The 14,077-nt window shown below is 37.4% G+C and overlaps 1 protein-coding gene across 1 annotated transcript in view; it reads left to right on the forward strand.

Annotated features, from left to right (window-relative positions):
• Positions 1 to 1,167: 1,167 nt before the first annotated feature.
• Positions 1,168 to 14,077, forward strand: part of lace1 (lactation elevated 1) — a 50,114-nt gene continuing 37,204 nt past the window's right edge. The window contains exons 1-6 of the mRNA XM_015369594.1: positions 1,168 to 1,321; positions 1,465 to 1,652; positions 8,291 to 8,342; positions 8,386 to 8,545; positions 12,527 to 12,615; positions 12,759 to 12,849. Of these exons, the coding sequence (XP_015225080.1) occupies positions 1,207 to 1,321; positions 1,465 to 1,652; positions 8,291 to 8,342; positions 8,386 to 8,545; positions 12,527 to 12,615; positions 12,759 to 12,849 (695 nt within the window). The 5' untranslated portion in view covers positions 1,168 to 1,206. The remainder of the gene's footprint in view (positions 1,322 to 1,464; positions 1,653 to 8,290; positions 8,343 to 8,385; positions 8,546 to 12,526; positions 12,616 to 12,758; positions 12,850 to 14,077) is intronic.

Raw genomic sequence — 14,077 nt, forward strand, 5'->3', positions numbered from 1 at the left:
CATTTTTGAAAGTTTTGTATGCTGTTGTGTTTTTATGTATTTTTCTTGAGGGGGGGTTATTAATTTCAATTTATCAATTAATTAAACTTTGCACTGATTGCATACATTCATGTAATTTTACTTGGCTATACTTATATACTGGATATAATGCTATCATAGTCTCAGTGGAAACCCATACCATGCAGGTCTGTCTGCGGTTGGCAAGTGCCTCTCTGACAATCTTACTAGACCTTACTTTGATCTTGTAATGCTTTCTTTAGACCTTAATGTGGTATTGATTGAGGATGAGGCAAGAGGAGAGTTACATAGATTCAATAAGGGACACCACGTGATATGAAATAAAAGAAAGGATTGCAATGAAATAAGAAAGTAAATGTTAGAACTAGTGTTATACTGATACCGATACCAATATCCCCCGATAATGCACTAAAATGGTGGTATAGGTATCGGCAAGTACCAACAAATAGTGCACCGATACCATGTTGAGAGCCAAAAGTTTATTCAGCTATTGTCACCCATTCCAGGTAGGCAATAAAAAGTTATACTGGATTCACTTTGTATCAGTGTTTTTCCTGCTTCACAAAGGAAGGCAGCAGCTTGACAAAGCCATGATGGCAATGATTTTACAGCCAAGTAATATGCAGTTCTTCATATATACACACGCACATCGATTTAAAACAGATGGTATCTGTATGGTATCGGTATCAACCAATACTGCACAGCCAGGTATCGGTATCGGGGCCAAAAAATTGCATCGGTGCAACACTAGTTACAAGGTATTAGATTTTTAGATTTAGACAGATTTATTTTGTCATCTTGTATACACGAGTGTATACAAAAAATTTGTTTAAAACAGCTCTAGACAACTTCATTTTTTTAAATGCAGCATTGAAATATAGTAATAAATACATAAAAAAATATGACTGTATATTTATAGTTCTAAAATTTATTTTTAACTAAATAAAATAACTACATTGAATTAAAATCTATGTCTATTAAATTCATGCACAAACACTAAAATGATTTATAGACACGCCCGTAGTGACAGAGCTTTTTCTTGATTAATTCTCTTTTTGAATTCTTTACAAACTGTTTCTTAACAAATTAATTCCATAACGGTGTTATAATGGTGGTTTTCCATTTATTTACGGTGTTACCTTGTCTTGTGTTCTGTGTTTCAATAAAGTTGCAGAGCTTTGAATCATCATGGCGTCCTTCATGGTTCCTGCTGCTGTCAGGTCTTCTGTAATGTTTTTGTCAACAAAACGACCTCAGCTCGTAAAGAAAATCTTCCTTCTGTCACGCAGTTGCACCACAGGAGGTAAGTTATGTTGTTAGACGTTTCGAAAAGTTTCGCATCTATCTACTGGTTATATTTATGTTCAAAACATGTTATAATATTTAAATCAGCAGTGTTAAAACTTTCCCTCTTGCCGGGTTCCTCCTCGGGCTCTCTGTCTCCAGGTGTTTCTGACTCCGGTGACATCGTGGGCCACTTTGAGCGGCTTGTTCAACGTGGTTCCCTTACGACAGACGCTCAGCAGAGATATGTTCTCCAGAGGCTGGCTGTGCTGCAGCAAAACCTAAAGACCTACAGTAACAGCTTTGACCTGAACACCCAGCAGCGTACAGACCATGTATCAGACCAAACGGTAACTTTGTCAGGATGTTGATTTTATGTTTTGATTTTACTATTCAATTATAACTTTATTTAATATACAGTAAATGGTCAATATTTTTTATATTGCTTCCAAGATTGATTAGAGGAGGAGCAGAATCTCTAAGAAGAGACTGCAGTTGCCTACGGGCCCCTGACCTCTTAGGGCCCCCGTCACTGATATCTGGTTGGCCCCCTACGCAATTGTAGACCAGAACGTCTTATTTCTACGGTGGCCGGGAGGTGCAATCCAACATTACAAAATGTTCCAAAACAAATGATCATTTCAAAACAAATTTACATTTAAAAAAACCTTTACAAGTTCCAAAGAATTCTGGAGTCAGCTCTGGAGTCTGATTCTCTGTTCAATAAGAAAACAACAGATATGTGTTAATTCTAACCTGTAACTCTTGAGTCATGGTCCTCTGAGAAGCCCAGGTTTTTTAAACTATATAAATATACACTCTGTTACCATTTTTAGCTGAAAAACTTCCATATGTGTAATGAACAGATTTTTCGGTGGCATCACTAATTTGTTTAACCAGCCCGTCTCCTAACTTTTAATGAAACATATGTCGAAGTAGCTGCCGGTTAAAATTCACTGAATGCTGCTGTGTCTCTCTTCCTCCATGTAGCTACTATGTACGCAGTGACTAGCGACACTAAATAATATTATGTCCCAAAGCACAGATCCAATGATATTTCAAGAGGTGGGACTCAAGAGCAGCGGGAGAGCGAGGAAAAGACACGACTGAAAACGCTCTTGAACACAGTTAGCTGCACCCAACCCCAGTTTCTGTTGGCTGAAGTAAATCAGCAGAAAGGGAGGAAAAAGCGGAAATTATTGGTGGGGACATGTCCACACCAGTCCTCCAGAAAGTTACGCCAGTGTCATAGACTGTCGGAGAGTTAGCAGTGAATGCTTTCAGTACAGGGACAAAATAACGGGCCAGGATCAGCTTGCCAGGGGAGTTTGCCGCTGTTGGCTCCTGTGAAGAACCACCTTCCTTTTCCACACATTATCATTACATGCCACATTTATTTTTTTTTAAACTGCTCGTTGGATTGCGTTTCCATAGGAATGCCATGTTCATTGCAGTGCAGTAGGTCTTAGTTTGATCTTGACAGGTGCTGGGCACATTCCAAACCTGCAGATTAGCCTATTAGCTTGACCATCAAGCACATGTCATTGTCTGTAAATATCCTTATCATGTGACAGTTCCGTAGTGACACAGTGGCCGAAGAACATACGTTCCTCATTGACATTTCACAGAGAAAAGTCAGGGAGCAAAATATCACTATATCATCTGCTCCCATTTGGTGGTTGATAATCCTGTTAAAACCCTGAATCTTGTTCTAAAATCATTTAAAAGCATTCACAAATCATCAATGCATTGAATATTACATAAATGAACATTTAATGCATTAAATACAATGAATAGAGAGGGAAAGAAAATATTTTGTACTGAAATGTTACATTTCCTGTACAATCCTAATAAAAAAAGAAATAAAATACAATAACTCAACTCTTAGACGAATTATGTATTGAAATGTGTTTTTTATTGATTATTTCACCATTCATTCTTCCTTAGTTGAAATGTGAGAGGACCCCTTATTTTGACTTGACATTATTTCCTTCACTCTACCCTAGAGAGGCTGTCCATATTTGTCCTCAGATGGTAAGGCCTCTTCTAGTGACCCTATTGTATTGTGTTTTCTATTATTTTGTCATCCAGTTTTTAATGGGTTGTATGGTTTTAACCCTTGGTAAAAGGTCTTATAAATTCTAGCCTATTAGCAAATCTGAAGGTTTTTGGCCAAAGCTGGAAGGTATTTGGAACTATTTTGTGATACCACAACGTCCATCTAACAATAAGAACTAGCATTACAGGGAATTTGGTATCTTTTTAAACATTTCTTTATCCAACCTACCTGTTTTTCAGCTGAATGGAGCAGTGGATATGCCACATTAAATGTAGAAAATGTTCAGAAATAATTTATAATGGTTCCCTTTTTTACATTATAAAAACTTATTTTCAACATTGCTGTGCAGGCTTTAGAACCACAGTAGAAAGGAACCTTTTCCAGTTGTTGAGTAATTCCTTGATGTGAACAAAACCTTATTAATATATTTTTCTTTCTTGTATTATTATGTCTAGAATCTTTTACTGCAATGGTTTCTGTTAAATTTTTATTGATTTTTGTTATGAAAAGGCTTCCTACCTTGAATATAGATTGACGTTCCTCAAATAACCTCCATGTGGTATTGTTTAAAATTTAAAAGGCTTGGGAGGTCTTCTTTTTTTCATTAAAATAACCTTCTGATGTATCTATTTTCTTATAATTGGCATAGCTTAGTGAAAATTACACTGTTAAAGTAACTAAAGTACACATTCTGAAGTTCTCTCTAGTGGTAGTAATGTTGCCCAATTGCAAGCAAATCACTTTATGTCTGGTGATCATCATTGAGTGTTTTCACTTGTTGTTGCCACCTGTTCTCCGCCAACTGCCTGTAACACGTCGCTCCACTCACTATGCCACGGTTATTCCTTCAGCTCCTCATGTAGACTGCAAGTTTCTCATAAACTGAGCCATTCCTCTTCCTGTTTCTGGTCTGCATGTGCACAAAACACATCCAAACAAGACGATTCCTTCTAACTCCTTTAACTCCTTTCCAGAGCGGAGTTAGTTCAATTGAAAAACGGGCTGAATGCTTTTGCAAATCACATTCTTCAGTTTTTTTATTTGTAGAAAATGTTTTGAATAATTATATACCACAGAATATATATATATATATTTTTTTGTTGAGAACATCTAGCAGAACTTTAAGCCCCTGAAGTTCTAACAATAAGGGGGTGTTCAGTTAACTACACTGTATTCCAGTTGCGTCAATTATGTTGACCAAGGGGTTCAGGTCGAAGGCAGGGTAGGGGTCTGGGAAGTTTATTGTGCGTGTGAGTTATGAACAGTGTAATGCAGGGGGCTGTTGTTGTTTTTAGGTCAGAGGAGCTCACTGTCTCTTATTTGGTGCTGGGAGTCTCTTTTTTTTGTGTGTTTTTGTTGGTGTGCTGGCACAGACACCACCGGTTTAGGCAGAGATTTTGGAAGGCAGCAGGGCAGGCCTCCTGCTGGGCCTGTCCCGGCAGCCCTCTAACTCTCTCACCGTCCCCACGCAGTAATGAGGGGATCCCTATTGTTTGGCCATTCTTGTCTTTTCTTGCTTTTGATTTGGGCATCTGACAAATGCTTTGGTGTTAGGCTATCAACACCAGCGCAGGCCATCCTGCCCGTCCACCCCTTTCTTTTTGCACCTATTTCTTGCTCTCTCTGTGTGTCACACACACACATTCTCAATGACTGGAGTACTTGCACAATTATTCCAGTTTAAATCAGGTCATACCACAGTCCTTCGGTGTCCGTTCTCTGTGAGAGTGCCACCATTGTCCCCACTAACTGACCGAGTCTGAGAGGAGAGTACAGTTGACTTAATATTGACCCAATGTGGCGTGGTTTTGCGGATGGTTGACTGACAATGGGCTATTGTTTAGTCTAAGCCACCCTCTTTAAGTCAGACAAACGGCATTGAATCCATCGCAGGAAAGTTAAACTTGAGCTCCTACTATCTCCTTTTTGATGACTCTAATGTGGGATGCAAAACTTTGACTTTTAACAAATTAACTAATTTAAAAGCCGAAAAGGCCCATGTCTTGAATGTGAACTTCCCACACATGCGCTGGTTCGTATCATCCACCAGAAGGCTAGACTGGGCTGCAAAGTTCAGCCAGACAAAGTCGCTGAGGGAGAGCCTTGTCCTTCTCCACTCTGCTGTGGCAGGATGAATACCAGTCACAGCTTACAATTACCCCACCAAGCTGGAGTGCAGCTTGGGGAGTCAGAGAGGAGTCACACGATGTTATGCCAGAGCAAACGAGGACAGCCTGTTGCTTCTCTAGTTTTTTGCAACTAGTGTAGCAGAAGCTAATTCATTTAGGTTTTTATCTGCAATGGCTGGCGTTTATCAGAGTCAAGTGCTTCGTCTGCAGTGGGGACCAACTGCATGTGGACTCCCAAGTACCATCCTCAGAGAATGCTTTTTAAATTAGATATTAAGAGGACAATTATTTCCATTCAGTTCAATAGGGATTCTTCATTGTCCTGTCAAAGAGAGATACCCCAACTGCAGCAATCCCAAAGCACTTTAATTTAGCCATCTACCAAAATATATAAGCTTCTACTTATTTATATTTTTGTAACAAACTTACATAGAAATGCTTTTTTGTCTGTTTTGGCAGTTAGTTTTCCCCAATATTCTTAACCTCGTCACATGGTACACAGGGTTTTTTTGGAAGCAAAGACCTTTTGGAAAATAAGAGGCAGGCAACACAATGACTTCCAGCAGCACCTCAATGCTACATTACCGTATCACAATTAGCAGCGCTAAACGGGCCGCGCACACAAGTCCACTCCATCTCTTACGGAGCCTCATCCAGACCCCTCCGTTTTGTCTGACAAATCCCCCCATTGTTCCTGTGATGATGCTTTTCTTTCGTGGGAACCCTGGCTTGTCTTGTTGATTAGATCCCCTTTGTCTTCGTCTCCTGCTGTAGGCCAGTCTGGACCATATGAAACCTCACACTGTAGAGCTGGCTTTATGCCTTGGCATACCTTGTGTATTAAATGATGCTTTATTTATCCTACGTTATATATATGAAAAGTGTTTTACTGTGAGGGGCAGTAAGAGATTCTGTCTAGGCACACAACAGAAAAATTAGAACAGTAAATAGGAAAACTGCTATATTTGACATATTTCGATTATATTACAAAACTTTTTTTTTTTTTTTTACATAAATGTAAGTAGAAATCCATATATACCGTAGAAAACTGCTGGTAATGTTTGAATATGGAAGTGAAAAAATGAAATATTTTTGGAAGCCAATCTTATATGAAAAGGGCTTTGTTGATTTAAAATGTTATAGTAGTTTTTAGGTTCCTGCAGAAATAGATTTATGGTACATAAAGAAAAAGTTGCACATCAACAGGTGGGGGAGGGTGCACAGCGCTGATATTTTTTTTCCTGTAGAATCTCATTTCAAGGACTAAAACTGTAATTCATCTATAATAACTTTTTTAAGGGGGGAAGTTACCACAAAACTTTTAAGCTCTCATTATTAAAACATTTTTTGCCTTCAACGATCTTTAAACCTGACCTGTGGCTCTTAAAATGAGGCGATAGGAGGCCAAAAAAAAAATAACTACCATATTTATTAGAGAAACAATGATCAGGAAATGTTCTTTTAAGGTTTTTCCTTAATCTAATGATTTGCTCTTGTTTTGATTTAAATTGTTCTAGCATTTGAAAGACTGATAAAATGATCCCACTGAATTAAACACAGATTTTGTCATTGTAGATGGTTGATTTTTAGACTATGTAATTAAAAAAAACAAAATTTAGGTTAAATGTTTGATATTCTGGTGATGTTTATACCTGTAGCCAACTGCTGGTAAAAAAAAAAAAAAAAGTCAGGAGGTTTAAATATATGTTTTGCAGTGAAATGTTTTTGGAAGCCAATCTTATATGAATAGAGATTTATTGATTTTCCTAGAGTCAGTTTTAACAAGTTTCCATATATTCATATAGATCAATAAAGAGGAAAAATGTGCTACTTTTTTTTATTTAATTTTTTATTTTGTTTGTTTGTTGATAGTGGTTATAGTTTTGAGTCCAAACAGTAGGAAACAGTAGAAGATTATTGCAATCTATAAAATAAAATGTTTACATTTATCTGATTCTTGTATAACTTCAAAAACAGCATCAAGTGTTTTGCAGATTTTCAATAAAACCAGTTAGAGCAGAATAGGAGAAAAGTAGCTGATTGATTTTCCATCGGATATTAACTCCGATATGTCGTTAATATTATTATAGGTTGTTGCTGTTCATTTCAAGTGAGATGATATTAGGGTAATAGAATGTTTTAAGTTTCTTGGAGCTGGTGTCTTTGAGCCGAAATGTTTATTTACTTGAAATAAGTAGATCTTATTGCAGCTGCTTCTGAAATTCTTGCTTACTGTTTTAAATGCTTTTATGCTTGAAGTTGTCTGTGCTGCAGTCTGGCCAGGACCCTGTTATCAGGAGTTCCCTGGCTTATAAAACATGGTAAATCTGACTTATTTTTTTATTTTATTAATCTCTTTTTTTCTCTAAAAAGCAAACCCTTCCTGAAGAATCACGACCACCTAAAGGACTCTATATATATGGAAACGTTGGTAAGAAGCTGCATAATTAACTTGATTTACAAAATAAAACAATTCTTTCTTGCTTTTTCAATTTAAAACTGAAATAGTCTGGTATAAGAATTAATTAATCTCTACTTTCTCCAATTTTCAACCCTTAAGGCACAGGGAAGACTATGCTCATGGATTTGTTTTACTCCCATGTGACAAACAGTCGCAAGAAGAGGGTCCACTTCAACAGCTTTATGTTGGACGTCCATAAAAGTAGGCATCTTCCTATTCCTCATAATGTTTTGACTTCCTAATTTCATTTTTCTAATTCCTTACCTCATCATGCATTGCCAAGCCTATATTTAGCCCTCTGTTTGTCCCTGTGCTAATTGTCTGCCATTATCCATCCAGGTGAAATTACAGCTTTATTCAGCGCAGTCAGTAGTTACGGCTGTCGACGCAGGTGCGCTTTTAAGATTTTTCTGACATTTGTGTGCTGCTTAAAGGGATCCACCGAAGGAAACAAAGCCTGCCGAAGCGAAGACTAGGGAAAATGTTCACCTATGACCCCATATCCCCGGTTGCCATGGAGATCAGCAGAGAGATCTCCCTGTTGTGTTTTGATGAGTTTCAGGTGAGGAAATGCATTGCAGATATTGTTTTAAGGTGATTGTGGGGAAAGAGTGTTTATTTTCTAAAAGGTTGTTTAAGAAGTTAACCAGACAATAAATTATATTTAAATTATTAACATAAAAGTGTTTTATTGATTCTTGTCACATGAGTATAGTTGTGATAAAAGCAAATATATGCTATAATATATATGCAGTGTTATTTCTACATTTGCTACATTAGAAGCACAACATTCTGTGTATTTTGTTGGAACTTTATGTAATATACTACGTAGCAGCATTCAGTAGCTTATCAATTGTGAAGAGGAAGGAAAAGATTTTCAAAACGTTTTATAGATCTTATAGATGTTGCACTACCCGATCTGTACGGGAAGCACGATCTGTACCATCAGCTCATTTGTGCATGTGCAAGCAGATATTCATCCAGGTCCTCATAAATAATGTTTTTGTGGTACTAAATTAAAATCCTTAAGACACTAAAGAATGCTAAAACAAATCTTTAAAACATTTTTATGGCTTTTTCGACACAATTTTCATGCTTTTTACATTTCCTCCGACAAACAGCTAGTCTGGCGTCCCCATAGGACATGCTCAGAGTAGTCTGGCAAAATATGATTAAGACATGTTTATCTTTTGTTTTTACTTATTTCTTTCTTTAGGTTACGCATAATATACCATAAAGTTAACACAAAGGAAAAAACAAAACTTAGAAAGACTAGATTTATATTTAAAGCTACAGTGTGTAATAATTACAGGGATATACAGTCAGAAATGTAATATATTATACATAACTATGTTATTTATCATCATCTACGAGCTCAGCCTCTTAACCTTAATATTTGCGTTGCCTTAGAATTCGTTATTTATAATTACATAGGAGCGGGTCTCGCAGCCATGGAGGCAGACATCTTTGCGCTACGGCAGCGCAGAGCCAACAAACTAGTGATTGCGAGATCGCCCATTACGTCACAACGATGTAGAAAAAATAACGGTTTATGTCTACATGAAAATCTATACCCTACACAGACTAATGAAATACTATCTGTAAAATTATCTATGTAAAAAAAAACCTCATCACTTGAGAAGGTAGGTGATGCGGACGTTGTGGAAGACATTTTGTCCCGTAACGCTCGCCGTACTGTTGGGGGGGAGAAGCGGTGGGGGGGAGATGTTCATGTTGCTGCGGTCTGCAGTCTGGAACTTAGATGTCGCTGAAAATTACACACTGTAGCTTTAAATCCAAAGCCGAAAAAGTTAGCTCTTGGAAGTAGGGTAGGATTTCTGTAAGATTTCCTGGACAGATGGGCAGAGACGAGTGATAAAACAGAAAGGATTTTAATGCATTTATTTTCTCAGGAAATAAACGATTAACCTTTAACACATTATAGTTTATTAGGCATTAGTTTATTAAGGAGGGAAAAACATAATTTAGGTCATTTATAAAAATTAAAATCGAGGTCGACCTGGACATATATCTGGTTGCGCATGTGCAAATGAGCTGATGGTACGGATCGTGCTTCTTGGATGGATGGGGTGTTGACAGGTGTATCTTTTCAACTAATTCATTTTTTGAACTTTTTATTTAATACCATGGACTTCAGGTGGTCCATCACCGTCCAAAGTTCCACTGGCAGTACATAGTATGGGAGAAATAGTCTTATTTCTTCTTCAGGAAGAATAGAAGAACTGGTGAGAACTTATGGGAGAATGTGGAGAAAAATTCAGGGTAATCTTGGAAGTGAATCTTATAGGGGTTATGTTGCCTTTAGACGAAGGTGGAGTTCACCTTCCAACACACGAGCCGTCAGAAATAAACAGACAAAGCCATAATAAAAAAAGTACTTTATCAAAGCATATTGATGTGTTAAAAGCCCTAGTCAAAGTCTGGACTTAATAAAATAATTTCAGCTGAATAATAAAAATTCATACCCTACTAGTCCGATTTTTATTTGTAAAGAAACACTGCAAACCTATATAGAGCATGCCTTCCTCTTAAGTTATGTGTCACTTTGCAGTGAAATGCATTGAACTTTGTAGGTGTTAAACGGCTGAATGCATAAATAGGAGCCTATACGTGTCCACCATTTACTGATTAGAACCAGAATAAGCACATCAATTTCAATTTATTCAAGCATTTCTTTAGATCAGAGTAAAGTGTGATTCTCTCTGTATAAGCAACGCTTTGATTTTGAACTTAACAAAAAGGGCAGAAGCAGGGACACCTAGTGGCTGGCTTTAAACATAGCAGTATTTGAACATTATGTGCACATTACAGGTCTTAATAAGAACATACATGTGCAGTTTCTTAAAATTACTTTTCTTGGATTGTTTTATTTGTTTTGCTTTAGAGAGCCACAAATAAAGCTCTTCCTATTCTTTACCTTTTTATTTTCAGAGTAGAAGGGCTTGTGTTTCACAGTGTTTCATCAAACATACTGCTCCTGATATTATTACAGTTAATAAGAGGGGAGGTCAGAGGTCGCTGGAGCAGTGATTGTTCCCTCTAATAACTCTTTATGCTTCTACTGAAGTCAAGCCAGGCTTCACTGGCTTTTTATTGGTCATTCATACACTAAGAAATATGCTACCAATGCTGGTTTGGACTTTCATTATCTTTTATTATCAGGCTTTAAATTAGTTATTAGGTGCCTCTGTGCATATGAATATATGAGAATAATTTAAATTTGTCTTGTTTTGTTTTTTTATTTAGGTAATGTTTTACATTATTAATTTGTGCACTTTATTTCAGAATGCCTATTTAGTTTATCTAAAACAAAATTGTTGTTTCCAGTTACTGATTTCATGTAGGTTTGATAGTAAGGCATCCCCAGTTTTTTCTCACCAAATATCAAGATCTGATGTTTAATTTCAAAATTAAAGCCTCTCAAAATCTCTACAGGGTGGAGTTTTTTTTTTACTATGTTTTAGTGAGTATTGCTAAGAAACTCTCTGTTTCCGGTTACCGTTTCCCCTTCAGGGTGATAGTAGGTGCTTCTTACCAGATATAATCAAGATCTGATGTGGTTTTTCAAAATTAAAACATCTCAAAGTCTTAAAATTTGGTCATGATTATCTAAGTTTTATTGTTAATATTGCTGGGAAACTTCAGGTTTCCGGTTATTGATTGCAATTTAGGTTGATGATAGAGCACCCCTATTGGCTGCTCAAAAAAAGCCATCAATGTCTGATTTGGAATTTTGAAATTTTAATACTATTGAAATATTACTGAATCAGTTGTCTGTCACTATATTTGAATCAAACGTAACTTGAAGTGGACTGAGTCCTGTTACAGATCACTTTAATGTTGACATGTAAGGGGGAACCCGTTGGGTTGTAGAGTCTGGTTACAGACCTCTAGCAAGATGACTTGTATCTCATCACAGGAACTGGCTGGTTGTAGTGTGTAAAGGGGTTTCTGCAGTGGGTCTGTGGACCAATGAGGGGCCTTGTTTTTATCACTCCCTATTTTTATCAGTATGTGATGTTTTCCTTTTGCTTCGATTGCCCTTTCTTTATTGTGTGGTGGATGTGGTAAAGTGTTGTTATTACTAGAAAGTAACATAGCTAAGGAGGCAGCTGGAGCTGGTCTGGGAGGATTTAAAGTTTGAATAGAAAACACATACTTATACTTTCTCATTTGATAGTATGTCCAAAATTAAATACATCATAAGCTTATAGCATAAAACAATTCGCCGAGATAGCAGTCAACACTAAATTCCTCATTCGGCCATGTGACCCGCTGAGGCGCTGTAGGATGCTGTGACGTCAGTTTAGTCAGGAAGTAGTCATTTTATATAGAGAGTCAATCTTTGTGATTGAGTTTTTATCCTTTAATGAGGACGAATACAAAGCATTCTGAGTCTTAGTGGTTTTATTAATGCTTCCTGGTTTAATCACAGCTGCTAAATGTTCTTTGATCTAATGAAGAGCCGGTGGATGTTCATTATTTTTCAGAACATTATCCAGATGATGGTCTGTTTTCATTAGTTTAAACCAGAGTCTAACCTTTTGTTTGCAGGGGGGATCACCAGATTCGGACTGGTTCTCTGGTGGTTTTGTTCAGTCCGGTTGGCAGCGTGCTGCTGCTGCCGGACATGAAGGCTGGTGGTCAGTGTTGGAGCCCTGTGTGCGGTGCTGGCAGTTCTGGATAGCAGGCTGTGCTCCGCTGCTCTGCCTGGATGGGGAAAGCGGTCCCTCTGTAATCTGATCACAGCGAGTGTTCCTAGCACTGGGTCCTTTCTGCTGTCCAGGTGGGAAACATTGCTCTTCGGCTGTGGTTATTACCCGGTTTGGCTCATGGCTCCAGACCGGTGGGGTTCAAGCTGTGGGTCTCCACCTGCGGTAACTGACTGTTGTCCAATGAGCCTGGACCATAATGATATGGGAATCCATGTGGAGCTGCGGCTATACTAAACTGTGCAACTAGCTAGGGTTCATTGTAATACAATATTTCATAAAAAATAAACAATGCTTTGAATGAGCTTTATTGCCATTGGGCACTTAAATAAAGATATACAACAGAGAAAACAAGCCATTGCAACTTTGATATAAGGAAAGTAGGTGTTCACAGTTTTGGGTACACTCATTAAGAGTTATTTTGTTAAGTTGCATTATTTTGTAGGTCCTGTTTTGGTTCCTGGTTACTGGCACAATTGGTGCTTTTGCTGAAGGACAGTGGCTGTACTACTGCTATTTTAGATATCATTAACTGGTAAGCAGTTAATAGAGGTGTCTTACTGTCACTCTTACCTGAAATCAGTGACTGTTTCTAGTCACTGATTTGTCGCCATACAACTTAGATAAAAGTGACGAATTTTACAAGAGGCTTTAATTTTGAAATTACACATTAGATGTGGATAACCATTAGTGATAAGCATCTAGGGGTGCACTCCTGTCACTCTGAAGTATAGTCGGTAACTGGAAACAACGGTTGTTTAGGGAATATTGACAGCAACTAAGATAAAGGTGATTGATTTGACAAAATATGAGAGGCTTTAATTTTAAAATTCCACATCAGATTTGGAAGGCAATTGGTGATAAGCATTTAGGGGTGCCATACTGTCACTCCGAAGTGAAATCAGTAAATGGAAAGAGTTTCTTTGCAACATTTACTGAAACGGAGAACAAATTTTAAATTTTATAGATTTAGAGAGGCTTTAACCCCGATTTCCTACATCAGGTCATGATGACATTTGGTGAGAAGTAGCTCTGGGTGTCCTACTGTCACTTTTAGGGGAAATTACTAACAGGAAATGGAGAGATCTTAGCAGTATTCACAGAAACATAGAGAAAAGGGACCTATTTTACAGATTTATTTTGAAATCCCAAATCACACCCTCATGGTATTTTAGGGGTGTCCTACAGTGAGCTGATGTGGAATCAGCAAACATGGAGTTTAATAGCAATATTTGCAGAGACATAGAGATAAGTGACGAATTTTAAGAGATTTTTAGAGGCTTTTATTTTGAAATTCCACATCAAACCTTTATGACCTTTGGTGAAAAGTATCTAAGAGTGTCCTATTGTAATTATGAAGTGAAATCAGTAACTGGAAATTGGTTTTATTAGC

This window comes from Cyprinodon variegatus, unplaced genomic scaffold (genome assembly GCF_000732505.1).
Source record: "Cyprinodon variegatus isolate N-32 unplaced genomic scaffold, C_variegatus-1.0 Scaffold38, whole genome shotgun sequence".
Taxonomy (NCBI): Eukaryota; Metazoa; Chordata; class Actinopteri; order Cyprinodontiformes; family Cyprinodontidae; genus Cyprinodon; species Cyprinodon variegatus.